This window comes from Rhodnius prolixus, unplaced genomic scaffold (assembly GCF_049639745.1).
Source record: "Rhodnius prolixus isolate KJV_2025 unplaced genomic scaffold, Rpr scaffold_2, whole genome shotgun sequence".
Lineage (NCBI taxonomy): Eukaryota > Metazoa > Arthropoda > Insecta > Hemiptera > Reduviidae > Rhodnius > Rhodnius prolixus.
In genome coordinates this window covers 8623139-8648776 of record NW_027411592.1, presented here as the reverse complement: position 1 = coordinate 8648776, position 25638 = coordinate 8623139, and the positions used below count along the sequence as shown (strand labels likewise).

At 33.6% G+C, this 25638-nt stretch overlaps 1 protein-coding gene across 5 annotated transcripts in view; it reads right to left on the bottom strand.

The window, feature by feature from the left end:
* Positions 1-1593: 1593 nt before the first annotated feature.
* pcm (5'-3' exoribonuclease pacman) overlaps positions 1594-25638 on the bottom strand; it is a 30963-nt gene continuing 6918 nt past the window's right edge. Inside the window, exons 12-39 of one of the 5 annotated variants that reach the window (XM_074117702.1) lie at positions 24684-24831; positions 24504-24615; positions 24202-24377; positions 23245-23444; positions 23019-23144; positions 22344-22461; positions 21573-21749; positions 20092-20206; positions 19133-19281; positions 18880-19049; positions 18597-18786; positions 17197-17317; positions 13726-13884; positions 13328-13366; positions 13149-13193; positions 12114-12152; positions 11094-11171; positions 10962-11011; positions 10051-10173; positions 9737-9820; positions 9401-9604; positions 6594-6687; positions 5669-5787; positions 4569-4726; positions 4335-4402; positions 3719-3768; positions 3400-3624; positions 1594-1903 (exon numbers count right to left, since the gene is read on the bottom strand). In XM_074117702.1, coding sequence (XP_073973803.1) covers positions 1631-1903; positions 3400-3624; positions 3719-3768; positions 4335-4402; positions 4569-4726; positions 5669-5787; positions 6594-6687; positions 9401-9604; positions 9737-9820; positions 10051-10173; positions 10962-11011; positions 11094-11171; positions 12114-12152; positions 13149-13193; positions 13328-13366; positions 13726-13884; positions 17197-17317; positions 18597-18786; positions 18880-19049; positions 19133-19281; positions 20092-20206; positions 21573-21749; positions 22344-22461; positions 23019-23144; positions 23245-23444; positions 24202-24377; positions 24504-24615; positions 24684-24831 — 3610 coding nt within the window. In that variant the 3' untranslated portion in view covers positions 1594-1630. The remainder of the gene's footprint in view (positions 1904-3399; positions 3625-3718; positions 3769-4334; positions 4403-4568; positions 4727-5668; positions 5788-6593; positions 6688-9400; positions 9605-9736; positions 9821-10050; positions 10174-10961; positions 11012-11093; positions 11172-12113; positions 12153-13148; positions 13194-13327; positions 13367-13725; positions 13885-17196; positions 17318-18596; positions 18787-18879; positions 19050-19132; positions 19282-20091; positions 20207-21572; positions 21750-22343; positions 22462-23018; positions 23145-23244; positions 23445-24201; positions 24378-24503; positions 24616-24683; positions 24832-25638) is intronic. The other 4 variants (XM_074117703.1, XM_074117706.1, XM_074117705.1 and 1 more) reach the window with 4 other exon arrangements.

Sequence of the window (25638 nt, the reverse complement as noted above, 5' to 3'; positions counted from 1 at the left end):
TGTGTACATTTTTATAACGTCAAAATTAGGGCCATTTTCTTGTTGAAATAGATAAAAACCTGGTGGGCTTAAGGCTAAAATAGAATTCAGGATACAGGCATTTGAGAAAATGAAACATAAATAAATCGAACACTGAATTTACCAACCAGAAAAAAAAATGTGGTTTTTATTTTAATGTCTTATTTTTTTCCTTTTTTAATCAATAATGTATACATATTCTATATTTTAGATGCTCTTTCTTTTCAATTTATTTAATTTTTTTCTTAAATTGATATCTATTATTTATTTATAAATATAATTTCTCTTATTTTTTTACTTTATCTTCAAAAAACACTTTAATAACTAACTATAGCTAAAAAATACTTCCAATTATCACACATACATAATATTGATTTTCTTTTTGTATAAATTTATTTTTTTAGTATACATCTTTTTTTTTTATATAACAAGGAGTCAAAAATTTAAGAATTAATTGATTTATTTAAGTTAGTAAGCACCCTTTATGGAAATAGTAGGTTTCCGTTTTTATTTTAACTAATTAAGTTCCCGATTGTAACTAAGATCTAGTCCCAGCGGATGAGAAAGACCTAGAAGAAAAGTACATGAGGCAGAGAAATGAGGAAACTGTTGGAGAACTTGATTTTTCAACAGAACTACCAAGAGGTAGGTCAGGAGAAGGCAGAAGAAAGGGGGCTATGAATTTAGGATAGGCAAATATGGAAAGCTTCTCTCTCACAGAAAGCATTAAGGTAGAGTTATAAAAAGAAGAAAATTAAGAAAAGAGAGAAGTGAAGAAGTAGTTTGTAATGGATTTTCAAATCACTGTTTTTTTAAAGTCTTTTAGAATACACAAGCGCGAATATTGGGGTGACCCACCTTATTTTAAGATAAGTTTTTTTTAATGAAAGAATGCTCGCAAGCATGAATTGAAATATCTGAAACCAAATAAATCTTAAATCATGAATTGAAACACCAAAAGAATGTTAAGTCGATGGCTTTTCAAAGTCGATTTTGCTCATGATGATGAAAGGAAGACATCACAATGAATTTAGCCAAAAACAAAGGGTAACTAAAATAACATTAAATATTTTCTTCAACAAAACTTTTCTAATCCAGCCGTTTGACGTTAAAAACGTAAAAAAGAATTTTCCTGTTCACAATTAATTACATCCCAAATTAGGGGGTAGGGGCGCGGAAAACTTTAATTTTAAAATTTCAATAGTTTTTTTTTTTATCTTAATGGGGAAACTATTTTTAGAATTTATATTACAATAATTTTATAAAGTATTAAACTATAAAAAGCAATACCTCCTTCATTATAAAAACTTAAAAGCATATAAATTACAATTTGTAAATTTTTTGTTTGTTTTTTAAAATAGAATGTTGATAATATTTTTGCTGTTTTCAGATTTTCAAATTGAAAATTGGGGGCACGTGTAAGGGAACAATTGGACAAAATTAAATGCATTAAGACGATGAGGTCAAGAACGAGTCATTCACAACAATATGCGCGCCATAATTAGTTTGTCATTTATTTTTTGGGGGAAGGGGAGATTTTTATAAAAAAAACCTATTTATGGCTCTATTTTATTAAAAAAAAAAAAGAAAAGAATCAGAGAAATAGAACGCACTATTCCTTTGCTGGAGGTGTTGTAGGCGGTACGCTAAACCTTGCTGCCAATCTAGATTTAGTTCGTTTTTGAAATGTTTGGCGCATTGGATGTTGCTGTTGTTGATTCTGTAAAGGAGACTGTTGACATACTGTTATAGATCCGGTGGTTGTGCCAGTGGTTGTGGACATTTTCTTATTATCTACCATAAATTTTTGCGGAGCAAGCACTATTGGTAATTCTGGATTTTGCCCACCTCCTGTCATATGTGGAATCTTCTTTTCAGACTTCACCTAAAAAAAAACAAAGAATTTTGTAATATTTGGTATTTTCTAAATATTCATCTATAAAGTAAAGTAATCGCCTATTTTTTCAGGCGGGGCTTAACGTCCAACTACCAATTAGGTGTCGTGGACGGAGGCGACTAGCAAACATACTTTACTGTAAATTTCTTTTATTAACCATTAAATAAAATCCAAGGCCTAAGACCGGGAATCGAACCCAGTACCACAATACATATTAGCTTCGCAGGTCTCGCCTCTACCGCTCGGCTACCGTGGCGCCTAATATTCATCTATATAGTATGTACAAAGGTGGTGATCGAGCTAGCTCAGCGCTATAACTGGGTAGAAGAAATAAGAGACACTAGCATTGGCATTTTCTAGGTTACACAAAAGGTTTGGAAACAAGGAGATTCGGAGGCCAATATCGTCTAAACGTCAAGAACCATTATCATACTTTCATCATTATACTTTCGAAAATAATTTGACAAGAAGGTTCGGAAGTTTCGTTGGTCTGGCGTGGAAGTTCTACAGATCGGTGTGGATCACTTCACTGACGTAGGGAATTTGGAGAGTAAGATAGGAAACATACGTGAAGGCCATTGGACTGAAAGGAACTGTATAGGTTGGACATTTATTTTTGAAGATATAAAGTACTCAAGGAGAAAAACAAATCAATGAAAACCTACTGCGCAAAGATTTTACTCTAATATTGTTAACAACAATACAAAACTTTTTACAGATTCTACATTCCATTAAAAGGACAGATTTAGGTATAACCACCCATTCCTCAAAACTAACCTTAATTAAATTTACACAGAAAAGTTTCTAATAAAAGTTGTGGAACTAAATGTGTGCATTGGGTTTAAGGGATGAAGCTAGTGGACTTCTCGCTCTGAGTGTGGGCTGCTTCAAAAGCAAACGCAGATAAGTTTACTGTATAAGGAGTATCATCAGTGTGTAGACACGACGACAGTAACCAATAAATTTCGTAGCACCAAAAAACTTCAACTAAATTTAGGGCTAGCTTCACTCATGTAGATGATAGCCTTATCTCCTAGTAATCACCTCTCCAATACCTTTTCCCCCACGTCAGCCCACTTCCTTAACCGATCCATCTACAATGCAGTTAGCAGGGATCGGCAGAGTGAAACAAAACCCATCTGGCCCTTCTCCCTGGCTTGTGGTGTAAGAAGTGTATAAAGAAGAAAAAAAAAAAATGATTCAGTAATGTGGTACTTTACACCACCTACTATAGTGGATGATTTTGTCGTAAATTCACCATCCACCTTGTTAGCACCTAATCTAAATTTAAAATTTGATAACTAAGACTCCTTAGAGTTATGGTAACGAGTCCTTACCATTGCCATTTGTGTAAACAAAGAAAGGTCATTCCGGTGAAAGTTCATAATAGAAAATCAACACGATTACAGTAGTTACTCGGGTGATTGGATTGGAGAAAGTTAAAGAAGAAGAGGATGAATAAATTATTCACCAAATGAACATACATTTTCATTTTGCAATGATGTAGTAACACTGGATTTATCTACAACAATGATGCCTCCAGCATTGGTTGTGCCCAGTTTACTAACGACCTCTTGTAGATGTTGTTCACCAACAGCAGCTTTATTATCACTAGTTGATTTATTAGCTTGCTGATGACGTGGAACTTGTGCTTGTAATGGAACAAAACTGTTAGCCGAAAAGGACGGTGACGGACGGTGTGGTGTGTTCTGTAAACATAATAAAAAAAAAAAATCGCTTTTAATAATAGAAAAAAATAAAATAAATAAAAGCCACATGATAAATATAAGAAATGTTACTCACATCTTGAAGCCTCCAATTTTCTAGAAAATGAAAAAGTAATGAATCAGAGTCTGTGTAAATATAAATGACTTAGGACAATAATCTAACTTAGGATGCACATCTTAAATTAAGCAAATAAATCATTATAATCGATATTATTGATCTCATACCAACTTGAAAATGATTTTTTTAAAAATCTTTTATTGGAATTCACAACTGCAACAACTGTTGCAACAAGCAAATCGAACAGTAACAGGAATATGATCGGAGAAGGCACCCAGTAGTGTCACTCCATTAAAGTGATTATACTATACTGCTCTTACGATGAGAGTAGACCGCGGGGCCAGCTTCTCTTCAATCTCCTTGGAGGATTACCAGGTATGTTGGAAGAAGATAGGTGTTCTATGAAAGGTTTAGGATGAGCTGCGGTACAGGAATGAAATTTTAAGTAACGAGTTTTAGCAAGGTCTTTAACGAAAGGGATTTTGAGATCATTAGGGAAAAAATATAGAATGGAGCGTTAAGTAGTTTTCGTAGTATTTTTGACTGTAAAGCCTGGATGCGTAGTGAGGTGGAACGCATTTAGTCGACCCCCACACTTCCCATAAAAGCAGCACATAATGACCAAGTAAATTACCTCTTCTATTCTGCTGTTGACACCACTGATGAGGAGGCGATGGTAGATCCGTCATTTGGTTTGCCAGCCTGGAAAGTTCGCACAAATAAAACCAGATTAACACATAATTATAACTAAATTTTAACAGTTGCAAAATAGATCGTCAAAAAAATACACGAAAAAGTATAAAAGCTGAAAAACACCCAACTTTTTTTTTTTTTTTTTTTAAATGTAACACTTTCTTCAACTGCTTACCTGGCTATCGTCTGTTGTGGGTGAAACTGTTGCGATTGTTGTTGGCCAGCTATTAGGTTTGGTGTTCCACCTCCTCCAAACTTTACGAATGGTCTCCCGCCGAATTGTTTTCCTTCTGTCAGACGTTTCAAAGTTAAACAAGCTGCATTTTCAGCTGCCTAAAAATAAAAAAAAAATAAAGATGTAAATAAAAAAATATCCTCGTACATGAGGATAATTAAGACCCTGATATTGTTATTAACAACTTCTTTTATTGTCCTAAACATTCTTAAAAGGACCTGGACTTCGTTTTAAACCATCTACCCTGGCATCTCCGATATACATTTATTCTTCAGGTCTGAAATCCTTTAAGAACATCGTCCAGCCAATGCAAATGTCGTTTTCTTCCTCAACGGACAAACATAGAAGATCAATCTTCTCCAAGAGAATTGTCATTCTAGCCTAAAGTGGATTAGTCACTTATCTTGGCGCCTTTGCGATTATCTAACTAACTTATTACTCACTCAATACTTACTCTACTCAACACTCACCCAACACACATTAGGCATGCAGAGAAAGTTGAGTGCGACTACTTGGTTTAAGAAAATCACAATTAAACAGTAGCTCAACTGAATTCAAGATGCTGGGGAACCAGTGTGCCGAAAGATAGCAAGGGGTACTTGAGGCAAACAGTTTCCAATGCAGGTTACATCTTCAAGCTCCTTAATTTGCATTTTTTCTGATATCGCATTTGGATATTCTAATATTCCACCAAGGTAGCCCTTTCAATAAGTGAACTTCCCTAGCAGTTCACTAGATGTTAAGCTTAATCTTTATTTTATTTATTATTATTAAGGCTAATTCTTTTTTGGAGGGGAAAGGTTTTTGGGTACTAGGAATGGTTATCCCGAACTGCTGGCTTTTCACCCTTCCTGTGCCTTTCCTAGAGAGGCGAGGAAGTTACTAGAATTGAAACAAGAAGTATCCTCTCTGGGGGCATTAGGAGAAGGAAGTTTGAAATCTCCTACCGTCACAGTCGCAGTTATTATCTGAGAGGTGTTTCCTGCCTTTCAAGATTGATAAGATGAATAGTAAAGAAACATTTATCTTTTAGCACTTACGGTCAGTTTATCTTTAGCTGGTTGCCCTCTAACCTGGATCCCATCCGGAAAACATATAACAGCTGAAACCTCCTTGGTTGCATTGTTAGTTTCATAGCCATATAGTGGATAAGAGCAACCTATTAAAAATATTTCATTAAAACAGTGAACATTTTACTAAAAAACTGTTCAGTAGTGAGATAATTTAAAAAATTTAGTAAGTTAAGGCGCTTTTAAAAGAAAAGGAATTTTTATAAATGAAAAAAGAACTAACGAAGGACCTGAAAATGAGGGAATTGCATGAAAGTCAACGTTTTACAATTTTGACATTGATTTCCTACACAACAAGAACGACAATTAATAACTGCAGGCGATACCAACAAGGCAAGCTCGGTTTCATATATGAAAAGAATTTGTCACAACTTAATTCCAAGCTTTTACATTGGGATATCTTTCTCTTGATCAAAAACTTTAAAAACTTTAGAGCAGCTGTCTGAGATCTTACCGCTCAACACGTTTCTGCATGCATAACGAGACCTACTTCTAAACAGTGCCGTTCATCAGCAATCTTATAATTTTCGTTAGAATTTGGAGTAGACAGTGTTCATAAGCTTCATCCTACTAATTTCTGCCACTGGGCCACCTTGAAATCAATTGCAGTTTTTGTAAATCCTGGTTGTTTTCTTAAAAACTTTTCCAGTAAACTTCATCACGTAAGAATGAGTGTCCAAAACTGATACTTTGTTAATGTAACTACGCTTCGTGTAGTTTTTGTTAAAGGCAAACGCTCTACTCAGCTATTAATCTCGTAATTAAAACTGTTGATATTCTAAGGCTACAATTGTTAGAGAAAATTAATCAACTAGACTTTTTTTTTCCAGTACATTCCTGCATTAAATGATGAAAAGTAAACGCAAACATCAATCAATAGATATTGAACAAATACCTGTTCTTTGGCAATAGTTGATTAGAGCTGCGCAACAACTATGGGAATGGTAGCAACTCTGTTGTTGATTTTGCGAAGGGGATCTGCCTAATGTCTGCACAAAAATAAATTTGTTTTTTTATTTGGCAGTAAAGTAAATTTATTAACAAGTATGTGTCAGGTAGCAAAGATATTTTAGCACTGATTAATCATTTGTAGCAACCAGAATAAGCTCTAAAACGAAGCCTCGAAACTGATAACCTTATTCGGTAAACCTTATTTTAAAATCCAAGCAGTCGAACTACTAAACTACTGTTGCAGCAAATGCTCCATTATTCCAAACTAATATCATGCACTGAATATTGTTAAAAAAGTTAAGTAGGGAAGGAATAAGATTTAAAAAATAAAATAAAAAATATCCACAATCCGGCCAAAAGTATGAGGCGCACAATCCTGGCATTCTGTCTACCTAACCAATTAAGCCTTTAAAGTAATTTGACAAAAAAGATGCCTTTTTAAAGTCTTACTTACTCATAGGTTTAAGTCCAACTATGTCTGTGTTTTACTTCTTTTTTTTGTGAACGCAAATTATATTGATTTTAAGGAGAAGAAAAGGTTAAGCAAGAAAGGGAACTAGGGTAACAAAGCTCCCGTGGGCGACAACTGCCCCAGAGCACAATAAAAGTCTAGACACTTACAGACTTTCTCAGAGTGCGATGTAAACAGTAGGGACATTCATCTTCAGCTAACATTAGGATAGATAAATAATCGAAAATTAATGGTGTAAAGGTTCTTCCGAATTGAAAGGTTCTATTTTGAGTATGCTAATCTTGGTTTTGGTGGCGATATACTATGTATTAGTAGAGGATGCTGCAGTCATTGAATTTATGGTTATCTCTGATGATTGCCAAAGGAATATAATGGCTAGTTTTGATACCATTGTCGAACGATCACGGGTTGCAAATTTTTTCTTTTTTTTTGCGAAACAATGGCAAGACCTCATTTTGCAAGTATTTGCCACGACTTCCTACAAGAACAGAAATTTTGTCCTGACATCTTGACCAACTTAAAAAAAACCATACAGAACTCGCGTAGAGCATGAGTTAGGTCTTAAGACGTTCCACTCGTTATCAGCAAATAACTAAGAAGAGCTGCATCAACACTTCCTTGCGACGGAATTTTACTAATATACCCTAAACAACTTCTCTTTCAGAAAAAGTTTCAAAATCCGAGAAAATCGTAAAAAAAAGTTTAAAAATCTTTCGGTAATACTATTTATTTCAAAATTGGAATTTTCGCCGAATTAAACTCCAATTTTTTTCTCGGAGAATGTCGAAATCCTTTGTTCTTTTTACAATTTTCATTTAATATAAATCTCAAAGGCGTGAATTGCTTTTATTAAGAAAACAAGCTTAGCAGAAGATATTAACCGCTATTAATTTATTGCGGAAAGCCGAGTAACATTTTCGGTGGTCATGCATTTGGCAAGAAAATTAATCTCGAAGTCGCTGAATGGATGGAAGTCACAGATAAACCTGTAATCGTGAGGCTAAAAAAAAAAAGAAAGAAAAAAAGATGAAATAAAAACGAAGATTATTATTAGGGATCAATTTTGTTGATTGGAAACTACTTTGTCAATAATCTTAAAAAATAAGAATTTTGTAGGTGCAACTAGTCTAAAATTGAAGAAGTACAAATTAGAGCAAAGAAATCAGTGAATTTGATAAAAGTGAAAAAAAACCATGATTATGCTTTAGATACAATTATAAGAAAACTTCAGAATTTTAAAACTCATGGATGGAAGCCTCTTACGCAGTCCGCTTAGAGGGTTACGAATTTCCGGTTTTTTGTATGGAACTTGGATCTAGAAAATGGAGATTAACAAATGAAGTTCTAGGATGGTTCACTTCCTTTATATATTACTTAGTTCCCGAAATAGAAGTGAATTGTTGCTAGTGTAACCACATTCTAACTTCTCCGTCTTGAGCGCGCTATGACCATTCCATATCGTACATGTAAAAAATAGAACAAAATACTGCATTAAGGGACACCAGGTCCATGCAAATAAAATTTTACCGCACCTTTTTATCAGGGCTCTAACAACTGTGGACTTTTTTAATAACATACTGTAGAATCCCTAGGAGAAAGGGGACCGGACTTTTACCAATTACATAATAACAAATTAATAACAGTGCAAAAGGCTCTAGTCAACACAAAATAAATAAATTAATTTTGATAAAAATCTACGAAATATTCTTTTGTAGGACTTTCAAATTAAATTAAATTTATTTAAAGTTTCAGTTTTCTACAAACTTTCGTTTTTAAGATGATAATTATAATTAACACGGCTATCTTAAAATTTGATCAGATCGCATATCGAATTTGTTATTTAATTCAGGCAATATATAATGTATGGAGAAGTTCAATCTAGATCGATTCGCAGAAAACCGCAAGATTTTGAGTTTGGATTACCTGTAGTTTTGAAAGCATGCAATGTAACTACTATACAGTGTGTCACTAAAATCTGTGTCGGTGCATTAAATCCTATTAATATACAAATTTGATGAATTTAAAAAACTTTCGAAGTTTTAAACTTAAATCAAACCATTTAAGTTTACGCAAATGACTGTACTTCTTTTATTGAGAACCACTCAAAAAAAAAAAATAAATAAATAAAATAAAAACCATGCTTGTGCAGAAGCTAAAGCAAAGTGGATGATAGGTAAGGAAAGAATATTTAGAGGTAAAAAATAAATTATTCATATAAGAAGGCAAACAACACCTAAAGGCGCACACCATCAGAAACCATTTTAGGTCGACTAACTCACGTTGGGCTGATCAGCTCTTAAAGGTTGATGTTGTTGCACAGGTTGCTGTTGAGATGCTGCTGATGGTGCTTGTTGTTGTTGTTGTTGTTGTAGTTGTTGTTTCTGTATCAGAGCACCATTACTATTGTTGTTAGTAGCTGGCTGAGAGGTGGTGGTGCTGACAGTATCTCGAAGTTTTAGAATTTTTCGAAGAGCATTCGTTTGCTAACGTTGTCACAAAATATACACCAACTTAATATTAATGGAAATTCAATAGATAACAACATGGTTATCAGTTTTTTGTTTTTTAAATTATATTTTTAATTAGAAAAAAAGAAGGAATAATCGATATCAAACCTCATTTGCAGCGGAAGAAAGTTTTGTTGAAGGAGATGTATTTGGTTGCAGCAAAGTAACATTTTCCGACGGGACTTTCTGATGCTAGATAAACAAAAAAAGTAGAAAGAAAAAAAGAAAAAGATAAAGGAACGGAGGAAGAAAAGTAAGAACAGGAAAAGAAATGTTATATATTAATTTGGAAACAAAAGAATCTTCTAAGCAGATCCAGACATAAAACTGGACGGACATTAGACCAATATTGAAGTGAAATTTCGTTACAAAACAAATACTTATCAATAATGTACTTCATTCATTTTTGTTTTTTGTTTTACCTGCAGATGATTCCACATTGCTTGGAACTCTGAATTGGCATTTGGAAAACTCCCACCACTACTTTGTCGGTTAGGAGTCTCTTGATTCTGATTACCACCATGAACTCCACCAAGATTAGTCGCCTGATTTGTATAAAACATATTTTTTTAATAATTTTAAATTAATATGAAGAGGTGAAGTTAGTGCATAAGTCATGTAGAAGTATACTATATCCACTATGAAGAGTCAACAGCTGTCAAAAAAGTAGCATTTCCCAAGAAAGATAAAGAGGCAACCAATTATCATACATAAGATTTGGGCGAACGAACCATGTCAGACTAAGCACGTTGATCAGGAGAAGAAGGGGATTTATGAGAATTGCATTTCCTTAATAGCTGAGAAGTTTCATGAAGCGTAAGGTGAGCGATAGTTTGCCGTTGCAGGGTTATAAATTTGAGACTCGAGGAACTATTTTCAGTGAGACTATCGCCTTATTCAAGAAGTTAGACATCCTGTCCGTGGGCCCCCACTGTCTTGTCCAGTCATTGATAATTTACTTTTTGGGATACCTGACCAGATACAGTACTTTCAACGAACACCTGATCCTATTCAACAGTTGCAAAATTCAAGGAAAATAAAATCGAAATTTATTGCACCATCCATCTTATTCATCCGACCACGCCACATTGACTTTTTTAAGTTCAAAATGCTCTAAGAAGCTCTAAGAAGATAGTCACTGCCAAGAGAAGCTGCAATCAGAACCATGTGATTTCTTTACATGAGGTAGCCCAGCACTTTTTGGAACAATGTATTACGTACTTAGCAAATCATTCGAGGCAATTACTTCCCTCGAATTAATGTTGATGTTAAAAATTTCCCACTCATACGCAAGAGGCAAATAAGTTGGGGCATTCAAAGAAAAAATACTTACAAAACTAGGACTTCTGTACGCTGAGAAAAACTTCGTTACATTATTAGAACCTAAACAAAAATTCACTTTTTACTTATTTAACATTTATAAGCAGAAAATATTTTTGTGAAATTAAATTGTAGAATTATTTACCTGATGAATAATCCGGCCTTAGGTTTGGCTCCATTTTATCACTACTAAATACTCTAGTTTTTACAGATGATGCTGATACTGGAAAAAACAAAAAAAAATGAATTTTTTTTGAAAAAAAACTGAAAAAAACAGATTAAGGGGAAACGAAATGAATAAAATCAGGGTTAGTGTTTAAGACCCATCGCAATTCGCAATATTAAAAAAAAAGGCAATTGATAATAAAATATATATGCCTAACCACTAATACACACTGCTGGAGCAGAAAATACTTAAGCCTTGGTTACACTAAGGATTTCATTATCATCAAAGAAAGCCCTTCAGTAAAAGAAGATGCGAGTAAGGAGAGCAGAAGTTATTTTAGAGATAATACACTTTAAAACTAGTTACAATGAAAAAAGAAGTGCACATTTTCATCATTATAACTACTAAGTCACGTATATGGCCTAGTTCCTTAATTAATTCTCGGCAAAGAGAAAATAAAAAAAGTCTAATGTGGCAATAATTTCTCTTCACTTTTGCATAAACAAATTAATCACCAAACTAGATGAACAGGACTCTACAATAGAATGTCAGTTCGTCCAAATTCTGTAATAAAATCACAGGTATCCTAACTATGTTTTGTTAAGAGAAAAGATTTTCTTTATTGCTTCAAACTGCAAGAAAGTAGAATGATTTGACTGATTGGTCAAATTTGACCAGAGATTTAATACGAAGACGAAGACAACCTAAAAAATATGACATCACTTCAGCTAGGAAAACCACTTAATATTTTTAAACTTGATGAATTGTCAAACCAATAAGGAAGGACGCTGAAAAACTCCCAAAAAGAAACCAATTTCATGACAATTCTGAAAGACCAGCACCGGTGAAAGTGAACCTATAATTATAAAACACGGAAGAGTTAACACACGTGAAAAAGTTTTCATTAACACTTCAAAAAATTTTTTCGCGATCTACGATTGTATAGTGCCAGTTGGAAAGATGGTATAACATAATTTCTATAATTACATAAAAACTTACCTTTGGGAGAGCTTGAATTTTCAGCACTTATTTTCAAATCTGCAAAAGAGAGAGAGAAGAAATGGATTTGCTATTAATATTTGCTTTTCTATTTCAAATATGACACATTCATTAGAAAAATAAAATTATGAAATATTAGCAACAGAAGTGGTTAATTTACTAGAAAGTAAAAGTAGCTAGATGTGTGAGATCTGAGCAACCTACTAAAGAATGGAATTATGGACGTCGCTCACCTGTGTTATACGTTGGCGCACACGTTTGTGGCTTGTAACGAGATGGTAAGAAAAAATTTCCACAACATTTTGGCTTTATTTTGAATACTCTTTACTAGGAAAAAAAGTCCTAGTAAATGAAATGAATTAGTCATCCTCAACGGCGCAAGATATCTTCCACTTCTGTGATGCGGCTTTGTAGTCACAAGTTTAAAATAGCATAAGCGGGATAAGAATCTTTAGCGATTCACACTGTTCTCGGCTGCGGTGTAAACAATGACGTCTTTTCAACGCATCTTTACCTTCGGGAAAAGGAGAAAAGAAAGTGTGTAGGATCCAAATCTGGCAAATAAGGACAAAATGTCTAATTCGAGCACGTCATAGCGCTTCGTCGACTGTTCTTCAGCAATGTTATTCGTTGATCAACTCCAACGATTTTTGCGACGAACTCCGAGATGTTTTTTTTCATAGACATTCTTAAGATTCTAAAACGGCAATCCGCTAATAACAAGGCGTGCGACCAATTTCCTCACCGCTGAAAGGCTTGTCGAAACAAAATCGATGCCTTTATAAATTTGAGGCTTCCCCCCCCCCGTATGAGTACAGCAAATCAAAACGTACGAGCGTCCGTCCATCCATAATATCGTTCGACCATTTGTAGAATGTCACGCAACATAAAGAATATGTGCGTCAATCATGTTACTATTCTGACAATACATATTTGCACAAACACCAATTAAAAAAAAACATGCACCATTTCCCAATAGCAAATATTAAATAAAAGGCAAGCAAAGAAAAAAAATTAAAAATATGTTTAAAATACCCTCAAATCTCGCGCCACAGCTATTAATACTTTTGGCAACGAAAGCTGTAAACAAAAAACATACAACATATATTCTTTTACCTAATTTAATTTCTTTGGTTTTCCATTGTAACGAACTTAATATATGTAAAATAAAATTTATAATTTGATTTGAAAAATGTTTTATTAAAATAACTCGCCTTTACGCTTCTCTTGTATGGAGGTGTTGTTTCCAGCATCTATAAAAGACAAAAATATATATATTTTTTACAATAAAGAAAATCATTAAGGAGAGCAATTTATAAGTTTAGGCGTTCAAAAAAATGTTTTTACTCTCTTTTATGTAAAAAATATAAATTTTTAACCAATAAATATTAATAGAAACATCACAAATCAGTAAAAACTATCAAATAATTGTTTAAATAATGAACTGTCAAAGCAATTAACCACCAGCTTTTCAATTATTAATTTGTTTATTTTTTTTTTAAACGCTATAAATTGGATGACCCTTTCAATACATATTTTATGAGATATTTGTTTAGAAAGACAATTGTAATAACACTGAACCAAAGCAAAATATAGTCCAAACTTTACTAACTCAGATGTTTCCTACGTCCATGAGACAAATTGATAAAAGCATGTCTAGTGAGACGGTAACATCTTTTTTCTTCAGTATGCAGCTGAAAGCCGTTAATTATAGGAACATCGAAACTGATATCGTAAAGAGTCGCTTGTTCATCATCCTTCGTTTCTATTCCTAGAAAATTAAATCAAATTTAAATATATAAAAATACGTGATACTAGCAGATAAAATCACTAATAGAAACAGAGAAAATACTATTACTTTTAACCATACACTTTATGTAAAGTTTGAGCAACTAAAACCGCTAAAAAAAAAATGTTAATAGGTTCGCGTTAGAGGTACATGTTTTGTTTGTAACTATTCATCATAACTTTAAAAATTTCGTTCACAAGTTAAAGCTTGCTTTTGCGTTCTTCTCGAATTCAACTGATTGCACATACTGTTGTAAAACTTTTTATGCGAATAATTTGTCATAATTTTGCAATTCTGACGTAAATGCATGTAATACAACTTTAAGTAATATGAATTTTTAATACATTTAAAAATTGTTCATATTATACAGGTTAATCAATTTTCTTCCTCCGTTAAACACATTCAACCCTAAAACTGAAATGATCGTTCACATAACTCACCTTGGAAAACAAGAAGACTGAGTATAGAAGGGAATACATATTTTTAAAAAAGCTTAAACGTAAACCACTTTCGTGAAATCCCTAATCCAAGTGGTGTCAGTCGGACGCACCCCACTAGGAAGGTTATAATGTGCGGTGTAGGTTACTTTCATTAGTACGGGAAAAAATGGTAGTAGTTTTAAGGGGGAGACTTCTTTTTTTCTTTATTTTGTTTATATAATGTCTTAGTAGACTCCCATTACTTTTTTGCTTTCTTCGCTGAACTACCGGAGATCTTCAGAACATTTACAAACAATTATATTGTAAAAAAATAAAAGAATAAACCAAATTTTGGCCAAGTATTATACCTTTTTGATATTAAATATAATATTGATTAAAAATCTTAAAGAAAAAAGAAACAACCGAAATAAGAGTAAAGATGAAATTTAATCAATACTAGTTTTTAAGTGCAATATATGGCCGACGTATGCCGCTGCTAACAAACTTAGCGTCATTGATTTTATATGACAGCTGCCTTTCAGTAATGAAATCAATGTATCCCCCCCCATATTTCACAACAATTGCAATAAACGTTTAAATTACTTGTGTTTAATGTGGAATATCCTCCTCCTTTTTCTAAATTATTATAATTATTAATTTGTGGAAAATCCTCTGATAATAGCAGATTTACTAATCGTATAAATGTAGAGCTGAGGATCAATTAAAACATGGCTCAAGACTAGCCAGCAGTCCACTAAAACCAGGATTTGTCCTCTAACTGCTCCCGTCTTTATAAATCCTAAATGTCTGATGAGTCTTCCAAGTTTTCACAAAAATTTGATAAACAATAAATTTGGTAACTTATTTTTTTTTTTTTTTAAAAAAATCCCTTTAATTCAACGCGGATCAGTGTTTGCGTTCAGTGCCTTTATGGCCATTCTATTTTTTCCGTTTCCCCTCCAACTCTAAAATGAGACCGAATCCATTGGAACTCCAATATAGATACCATCGACTCTGATCGAATTGATCCTCATTTCTTCGTAATCATCAAAATGCAGTAGGACTTATTCCAATGATTTCTATTGGCAAAATTACTTCCTACCAGTTCCCGATCAATTGATTAGTATTTTTTTATCCATTGATAGATAAAAATTTGGGTGGGAAAAACAAACAGATTGGCTTTTCAACACAACAGATTTGAATGAGAAGTACAATCAGGTTGAAGATTTTATACTATGTTTCAAGGAATTAAAACTGTCCGGCAGGACAGTTGTATAAGGATTGATCGTCAAAATCTACACGAAAAAGCGTAACTCTGAAAAAAACCCAACTTTGACAATTTGATTTTCTTTTTCTATAAAAGATTCCCAAACAAATATACGAAGTATTATATTAGTGGGATGCTTGCTACAGGAAACTTTAAATAATAATAATAATAATAGTAATAATAATAGTAATAATAATAATAATAATAATAATAGTTTTTTTGCTTTTTCTTTTTTTTTTTGAAAGGAGGTGAAATGCTTTTTACGGACGGAGTGCCGGACTCCCAACAAAATGGCCTACCGGGTAAAACACCCCATTCATCCCTGGACCTAGCCTGGATTCACTTATGCAGCATTACATCAGGCTAGGCCCTCCATCCTGACCCTAATTAGGGATTCGCTTCCTCCTCATCCAACTCCCTTTTTTTATTTATTAAAACCTCTCTAGCAAAAGTCGCGACCACTCTCCAATTCGCTCTGCTTGTGAGCATTGCACTTTGGAATCGGTCAAGAGTCCACCGGCCGACGCTCCCCTCCAAATCCCTTCTGAGATGACCCCACCTTTCACACTCAAAAAAGGTGTGATGGGCATCGTCTCTCATCCCTATACAATGGGGGCAGTCCCCTCCCGGCCTCTTGCCCATTTTCCGCAGATAATCTCGGAAGTAGCCGTGACCAGTGAGGAGCTGGGTGAGATAGTAATCTACCTCACCGAAAGACCACCCGGTCCAACTGTTCACGTCCGAGACTAACTCCGCAGTCCACCTTCCTCTGGTCTCCTCCAGCCATGCAGCCTGCCATTCCGACATAGTACGTAGCCGCTCCTCTCGAGTGACTGCTGCCTTGTCCACTTCCCTCCTTCTCCCGAAGATTCTCTTTCGTTTGGAGGCGAGAAGTGCAATTGGAATGACCCCCGCAATTACCATCACAGCTGGCTCCGAAACAGTCCGGTATGTAGAGGCTATCCGGAGTGCACCGAGCCTCTGCACCCGCGCCAATCGCTTTCTATATGTTTCTTTGTTGAGGGCGTCCGCCCAAACTTCTGCCCCATACAGCAATACTGAGTGTGCAACACTCATCAAAACTTTGTGGGTGCGGGCCCTAGGTCTCCCGACGTAATAATAATAATAATAATAATAATAATAATAATAATAATAATAATAATAATAATATAAGGGAAGGGATTAGCTATGAGGTTAGCATACTGGACTCCCACGCGGAGGTCCCGGGTTCGAATCCAGCAGCTGACCCTTAGATTTTCTCTTCCTAGGAGCTTCTTACAGCTCACTGTCCGGTGATGGACAGTGTTGTCTGTAACGAGAGAACACTGTCCGGAGGCCGGCAGTGCACTGGAAAAAGCTCCGGGCGCTAATGACCTCAGCTGTTGATGCGCAAAAAAAAAAAAAAAAAAAAAAAAAAAAAAAAAAAAAAAAAAAAAAAAAAAAAAAATAATAATAATAGTAATAATAATAATAGTAATAATAGTAATAATAGTAATAATAAATAATCAATAATAATAATAATAAATGCTTAATGAAACAAATGTAAAGTTATCGCCAAAAAACTAATTTTTAAATTTAATACTGAGAAAATTTAAAAACTGGACCCACCAATGATGAATCCTTTTAATCCTAATGGAACAGGATGGCATTCTCTAATATTTACAACTCTATCAAGTAGCAGATGTTGAGCTGAAGAATCAGGTTCCATGAGATTCAGCTGGCTAACTGGCTGTGAACAGCAATCAATGATTATAACAGCAGAACAATTAATTAAATCGCAATATAAACAAACTGCACAAAACAAAATCTGAGTGAACATTCACATAATTTACTTTTACTGCAATCTACTTTATGCAATTAAATTTTCTTGAAAGCTGAAGATTTGTTCTAAAAAGATAGTTGACATCAATAAAAGAAGTGTTCACACTAGCTTTACTGTTGGAAACTTGTAGTGCTGACGGAAAGAGAATTTATAGTTCCCGCGGATTCACAATGTGATCAAATGTTTCTCTTAGACAAAGTTTCAAACTAAAGAGTTCTACTAAATGTAAATAACTTTCAATTTGAAATAAAACTTTTTCAAATACTCTAGCAAATTATGGAAGCAATAGAAAAGCAGTTCTATATTGGCAAACAACTCAAGGGAAATGTTACAAACGAAATTGACAGATCTATATGCAAACAATTAATATACCAAGAGTATAGAAAAATGTCTGAGAATTTTTCGAAGAAAACTCAAAAACTAGGCTCAGTGTTAAGAGGCACTTTCCACTGACAGATTTTTTTTTTTCTTCAAAAAGCTCTGGTTCAATGAAGACACGTAACCAAATATCAAATTTGGAATTACTAAAGATAGTTGAGGTGAGAGTTGTGAACTCGAGAAAAACTGCGCATTTACTGCTGGGAGATGGGGGTGAGTTACATCACAAAATGTTCATCCCAAATTACTGACTTCCCACTGCTCTGGGATTTCCATTGGGAATCTGGTTCGTTGCACAGGGTTAGATGGGTGAATTACCGTCTCCAGAACCCTCCCAACTTCTTTATATAGGGATGACAACTTAAGAATATGAGTTGCACTTTAACAGCCCAGCTCTTTCCCATTCTTAGGGAGCGCCCTAGGGAGTCTAGGAAGTACCCTAGAATACTCATGTTTCTTTAATTTTAGAGAAAGCTATTTCAAAATGTTTAGTAGCCTTTGGAGGTGAGACGGCTATTGCCCGGCAGTGGATATCCCTAACTGCCGTCACTCGCCACCCTTTCTAGAACTTGCCCGGAAGACCTAGGAGAATTGATTCAACACTTTGAGATAGAATAGAGAGAGGGACATCACCAGGCCCGTGTAAAGGCATAAAATATCTTTTAGGTAGCAGTGCAGGTATCCGATGAGAATAGCGTTAATTACAGTTATTAAACTGCAGCACGGTACGTATGTTCCAGATTTAGAACACCAATTTCGGTGTGAAGTTGTGAACTCAGTGTATAAAAAAAAACAAAGCCGTACGCACCAACATAAGTTCCCCGGGTTTAACTTCCAATATCGAGGTATTTTCGTTTCTCCAACCATCTGAAGTAACTATTTTCTCTAATTCCTTAACTACTACTTCACTTAGGATGTTACTGCCAACACTACGTCTCTCCGCTTTACTGTACGGATGATCTGATAACCATTTTAAAATTTCTTGGATTTTCGTATCGCTAGAAACAAAATTTTAAATTTACGAATGCATTCAATTAAAAATAAAATAAAATCATACTTATATAAATCTAAGAAGTGAAAAAGAAACTTACGCATTCTCCGAGGAGGCAAAAAAATCCTTTTTCATGAACACATCTTCATTGTGATTACATAAATATCTTACAACATCCGGAAATTTTTCTATATATTCTTTGATTACTTGTACAGCTTTATCCGAATAATTCCAAAATCTACCGTTCATTTTTTTGGTATAACCAACCACCTTAAGTAAAAAGTAATAAAAAATGAAATTAAAATTAAGAATTCATTATATTAGCTAAAAAATTATACATTTATATTACTTACTTCTTGACTGAATTTATTAAATTTCATATTTAATCCAATATTTACTTTAGAGTGTGGATCATTTTCGAAAGTTTGTATCAGAATGGTTCCCGTAATTCTAGATAATAGATGAGATGATCCTAACCCACACATTGTAGCAGCTGCGGACCCTAAAAATTTTAATGAAAGAAATTGATCAGTTGGTATCGCGATTGACTAGTAAGCCGGAGATACCGGCCGTATTCAAATCCATGAGTGATGCTTTTAGAATTTCCTCTACAGAAGAGCCTCTACCACTCTAAGTCCAGTAATTGTGATAACTGTTGCAAGAAATACTGTCCGATGGCATGCAGTGCTCTCCGGGCACCTGTGATCTTAAGTTTTGTCGCAAAATTTAAACAAAAAAAAAAAAAAAAAAAGAGAAAAGGTAAGGGAAGATTAGCACGATAATTGCACTGCAATTCCACGTAGGGTTTGAATCCACCAGCCTACCTATATATTTTTGTTTTGTTCCTAGAGAAACTTAGTGGGGTTCAATGATTGGTTAAGAAACAAAAACTGTGAGCCATCAAGTCATGACAAATCTTTTTTTAACCAAAAATTGAACTAGTACAGAATCTAATATTGGTACTTTTCTTTGCAGCATCCTCAAAATCTATTTACTTTCGCTCATAAATAATAAGTAGCTTAACCATAATTTTTTTTTTTCGGCAGACAGTTTTTATATAAATCAATCTTACTTAGTATTCGAATAGTAACTATAAGAAAATCAAAATGTTTGCTTATCAAGATTTTTTCAATTTAGGGTCAATTTTTCACAATCATAAATACAAAACATTGGCCATGTAAAATTAAAATGTAAAGTAAATTGAGGCCTATTTTTTTCAGGTGGGCTATACGCACCACTACCGATTACGACATTGGACATGGTCATTAATACTTGTCCTTACAACAAATAACAGAAACTAGTAGGTACTAACCTTGATAATATTGTTCATAATACTCTTCTTTTAATGCGTACGCAGAATCTATATTTGGTTCTGCTTCGTTTTGGACTTTTATAGTAACAGTTCCTTTATTACTACTTTCTCGTATCTTTAAGGAAAAATAAAAATTAATAATAAATACACTCTCAGAAGGTTTATCGATAAAACAGTATAGATGAAGTCGAATAAAATAGAGAAGGGTGATGACATAAAAAAAGGAAATTCTTTGCTCAAAATTATGCATCATCATTGGTTAATGCATCAACTTCTCTTAACAGATAAAAATCAAGCAACCTAATCTGAAGAATTGGAAGGTAAAGTATTCAAAAGGGATTTCGGCCTTGAAATAATTGCAGAAAGAAGAATAAAATAAGAATAAGTCTAAGAAAATGTGCCAAGGAGTGGTACTTCCGATTTTTTCCCTTTTTTATCGCACATGTTTAAAGTAGAGAATTGTGGCAAAAATTCTCAGTAAAAAAGTAGCAGTGTATGTTATGGAGTAAACATACCATAACACAAAAATTATGAGCCGCATACAGGAAATAAAACCTGATTTATCAGTAACTCAACAAAAATTGAATACATTGAGGAAATAAACTTTGCCTAAAACTATCATATCAAACAAATGCTGTATTAAAAGAAAATAAATTAAATTGTGTCCTTACAAATTATTTTGATGTATTTTCTAGGTAGGGTTTCCTCCTTCGTCACCGAACTTTTTCCCAGTGAGAAAATTAGCATTTAAGTTTTCTTTTTTAAAAATAAATAAAAATTTGGCAAGAAAATAAACTTTCTCTAACTGCGATTATAATATAATTCTAATTTATCGATTTTATTCTTACTAGAACTAAAAAATTAGGATATCAATCACTTTCTTTAACCGCAGTTTCTGGAATTAAATTTTCTTCATCCTGAGAATTTGGTACAAAAAGAAAATAATAAAATGATTCTACTATATTCTATTATTGTATGATTCAGACGCAGCATTCATTGTTCTCTGACGAATTTCAAACATCTGGGAAACTGTTAAACATAAATGCTATAGATGTTCACATTTCCAATTATTGTGCCAAGTTTAAAAAAAAAAATATCGTTAGATCAGTTTTCCAGAAATACGTAAAATCGAGTCCGTAGTGACGCTTAAAATATCTGAAATACTTTTCTTTTTTTTCAGCGCATCGACAGTGAGATTCATTAGCGCCATTTTATTATTGCATTCCACATTTAACAATTTGTTACATCTTCATACTAAATGCAAGGGCGCTTAGGAGGAAGTGCATTAGCCACTTCTAGTGTCATTCTCTAAAGTCACCGTTAATACACTTACGTTCACTGTAGGAACAATCACTGATATTTGAGCCACTACTACAATCTAAATCTAAAAATTTCTTACTTCTACTTTCGCACATTCTTGTCTTAAACGTTAATCACTTAAAGTGCAAAATATTATTTTATTTAAAAAATCCCCAAATTACCTTAACTTCTACGCCATAGAGTTCAGGTTTCATCAGAAATGCTACTTGTCCCCTTGGAAATAATACATGTAAAGGCACTTGATTGTCAGGCTGTCCTCCACAAACTTTTTCACAAGGCAGCAAATTTACGTTGTCCACAATAGTTTGCAGCGGATGTGAAGTGGCTGTTGAGGCCCACTAAAAAAATTGATAAACAAAAATCAATGAAAAGATTAAGGTGTTTGAAAATTTACATATATATCAGTTCAATGAACACAACAGATAGAGGCTACAAAGGGCAAAGCTTTACAGCAGTAGCTGTGGGAAAAATAATTACGATGTCAAACTCCTACCCTGTAAGTTAAGAAATCTACATGATTCATTCACGCAAAAGAAGGGTGTAATAGCCACAGGTCCAGCAAAATGGAATAATTCAAACTTTAAAGAATTGACTAAGATGAACCATGAAGTGCATGTTCATCAAAGGGAAATGCTTGAGATTCTTTCACAAATAAATATAAATAAGGTATTGAAGAAAATAAAATGCAAGGACTGTAGGCGAATGAATAATTAGTAATACAGAAATATCTATAATAATAGAAAAATGTTTGGAAGTATGGAGAAAAGTCTTCACAGGAAAAAGAGCCAAAAATAGGTGAACTCTAGAAAACAAGAGAAACCGATTTGGTGCGTTGAACAAATCGGTGACCGTGCATTCTTCGTGAGTCATGGATGGACTGTAGTTCTGGCCAAGTATGGTGGTAGTCATAGATGATTTATAAAATTACTTACATTAAATTTTTTTACTGCTTCTCCGTTCTCATTAAACTCATATTTCGCTCCAATAAGTTTTTTTGCAAATATCACAACGTCTACATGTCCAATTTCTATGCCTAATCTATTTCTGTGTCTAGTAAGAAAAAAAATAATTAATTTGTAAAATACAAATAATGATCTATAACTAATTGGAACTTAACTTTTTACTGAACAGAAAGAATTATATTTCAAGCAGATTTTTAAATTTCGAGTTTCACAGTAAATATTTGTTCTCAGATACCTAAATCATGATACAATGCTTCTTGCAACAAATCACTTTACATTCGCTTGGTGTACGTAATATAAAAACTCAAAATCGTAGAAAGAACAAATTTAAGATTTCGATTAGAGATCACCATCGAAACCGACAATGAACTAACTAATCAATCTCTGACGAAAGTCCGGTCAGGGTTATAATAAAACATGCTACAACGGATTAAAAATCATCAGAATGAGTTATTTTTAATCTTACACCAAGTATTCAAAAAGTTTGATTCGAACTTGGACATATATTATGCCCAACACTTTGGCTAACTATCTTTTTGATATTAATTCTAAGTTCCAAGAAAGGTTAATTTCATAAATTACGAGTGAGAGGAATTAGAGTGAAGTTTACACAGATTTTGTATTCAATAATTGAAAAGCACCTACTTGAGAGCAAGCTCCTGTCCCACCATCGACCACTGAAACTGCTCCGGTCTTGTCAAATCACTTCGAACCACAGAACCATCGTCTGATAAAGTAACCTTACTGTTGGTACTGATTACACAGCTTACCCTTTAAATAAAAAAAAAAAACAACAAAATAAATTAAAACGTCAGTTAGAAACTCTTAAATATGTTTATCTAAACAATCTTTACTGCAAACGTAAACTCACAAAGCTTTAACCATATGTGGCCAGCCAACATACACCTCTTTGTCTAAATACTTATTTGCAGCTTCTTCCAGAGAGACTGCTTTCACCTGGTCAGGTTCCAAATTTTCATCAGCTCCTCGTACTCCTTTTAGGTATAGCATCATATTTAGGCCACGTGATGGCTGCTGGAACACTTGGACTTTTGCATCTTTTAATTTTCCCTACAACACCAAATGAAGATACAAAATTAATGACCCTTTTCTTATAACTACAAAACTATTATATATAAATTATTCTTAATTATGCATGTAAGGATTCAGCATATATTTTTTAATTTCTCTAACTAATAAGCAGGAGCATTGCGATCGTGCAAAATTTTTTTAGTAATTTACAAGCCAGCAGGAAAAACTTTCCTCAGTTACATTATCGAGGCATTTTGCTCTGTGATTGCTCCAGATTTAAATCCTGAGAAGCCTCTGTTAGCCATCATTCCTGCAACACACTAAGTGTACCTGAATCCAGTGAAATCCAACCTCAACATTAATCTTCTCAAAACCGAAGATGTAATGGTAAAATTTCTTATCTGTTCGATTAGAGTTGTATCTTTGCGGCAGTTTCTAATGCTACGTAACTTTTTGGACACACAATCGTATTAGCAACTCTTTTTGGCCCTCAAATAGAGAAAAGTCAAGGATGACGTATGGTCAAGTTTGTGGCGATTGATGGTCGTAGCAATATGAAGATTCCGCTATTATACTTCTAATTTTACATTAGAAACTTGCAGGAAAGGGTGTTTTCTCTTCCTCAAACTGGGTGTTTCTAGTAAAAACTTGTTTTAAGAAATGTGATACAATCACAGTGCCGCCTCTTGGAAGCAAGAATAACGAAAGACAGCTTCATTTCTTAATACTGGTAAAGATAAAAAATTGTTTAACTACTATTGGTATTTATTACACAGAAGTAAATACATTCACTTACCGTAAATGGTATAAACTTCAAAGTTGGAAAACCATACCAATATGATTCCCTTGCTCCAGGTAATACACCCCATTTTAGTTTTTCGGATGGTACTTTTATCTCTTTCAAAAATATAATTGTTTCTTTGGCATGATTGGATAGTACAGGAGGGAAGTAATCAGGCGCTTCCCTGACACCTGAAATTTAAGAGTAAATGTAATTAGGATAATAAATAAAATCACACTAAATATTTTGTATCTTATAATAAACTGGAATTAAAAAATATATTAGGAAATTTTAGTAAAGTATTTATTAGTCTATACCAAGATCTTCTGAAGTATATTCATATATTGCCATAGGACCATGTTTATTTCGTCGTTTTTCATCAGGAGTTAGATCTTTATAGTAAGGTTCCATTGCGGAGACCAGAATTTCCTGTAGATAGGATATTATTACTTTTCATAAATTGGATCAATATTTCCTCTTTCAAAGTTCCAACTTACCTGTTCGATAAATGGTAAAAGTACCACAGCTTCCCATTCTTGCTGTTTCCCATTTAAATCTGTTACAAAATTTTCTGGATAAAAGCGTAAAATAGGCGATTCTGGCTCTACCATAAGGTGTCGAAATGCTTCCGGCAGTATTGTACGGCTGCAGAAAGATATATTTCTTTAGTCACATTTATAATAAAATAGTTTATTTCATTCTTTTAAATATTCTTCACATTTAAATTAACAAACCATTCAACTTTTGCCAGATTTACAGTCATAAATAATAAATAAATTGAGTGAACAAATATAAGTTATATATGTTTAAATAATTTAATGTTTATAAAAAAAAAAGAAAAAGAGACATATATAATATAAACTAAAACTAGTAAGTGACGAGAAAAGGTCGAAATGTCATAAAAAATAAACAAAGTATTGAATCAGAAATCAATATATTGGGTTTTTAATACAAGCCAAATCAATATATTGTTTTAAACAAATTCAAAATATAAATTTTCTGTTCAATGAAAACCAAAAGGTAAATTACGAATCTCTAAACAAGAATGAAATAAGGATTACGATGAAATTTTAACGTAAAAGAATGAGAAACTCTTTAACTCTTCGTTATATGGCTTAAAGGTGAAGTACCACATGAAAGCAAGTATTTTTCAGAATAGGAATATCCCAGGATGTTGCAGGAGAACTGATTTCTTTACTGCACAATGTACCTTGTAAGGAAGATAAGATTATAATTATTATTATTATCGTTACAAGGTATGCCTCTTTAGAAATTAATCACAATACGAGAATGTGGAAGGTTACTACATTATCATGATATAGAAAACCCAGAGTACAATATCTTAGCGAAGTTTAAATTTCACGCGAGTACTTGTTAAAATTTGCTATTGAAATTCTGGGTACCGAAACAAATACTTAAATTGCCTCTTGCCTCCATCATCGCGTTCATTAA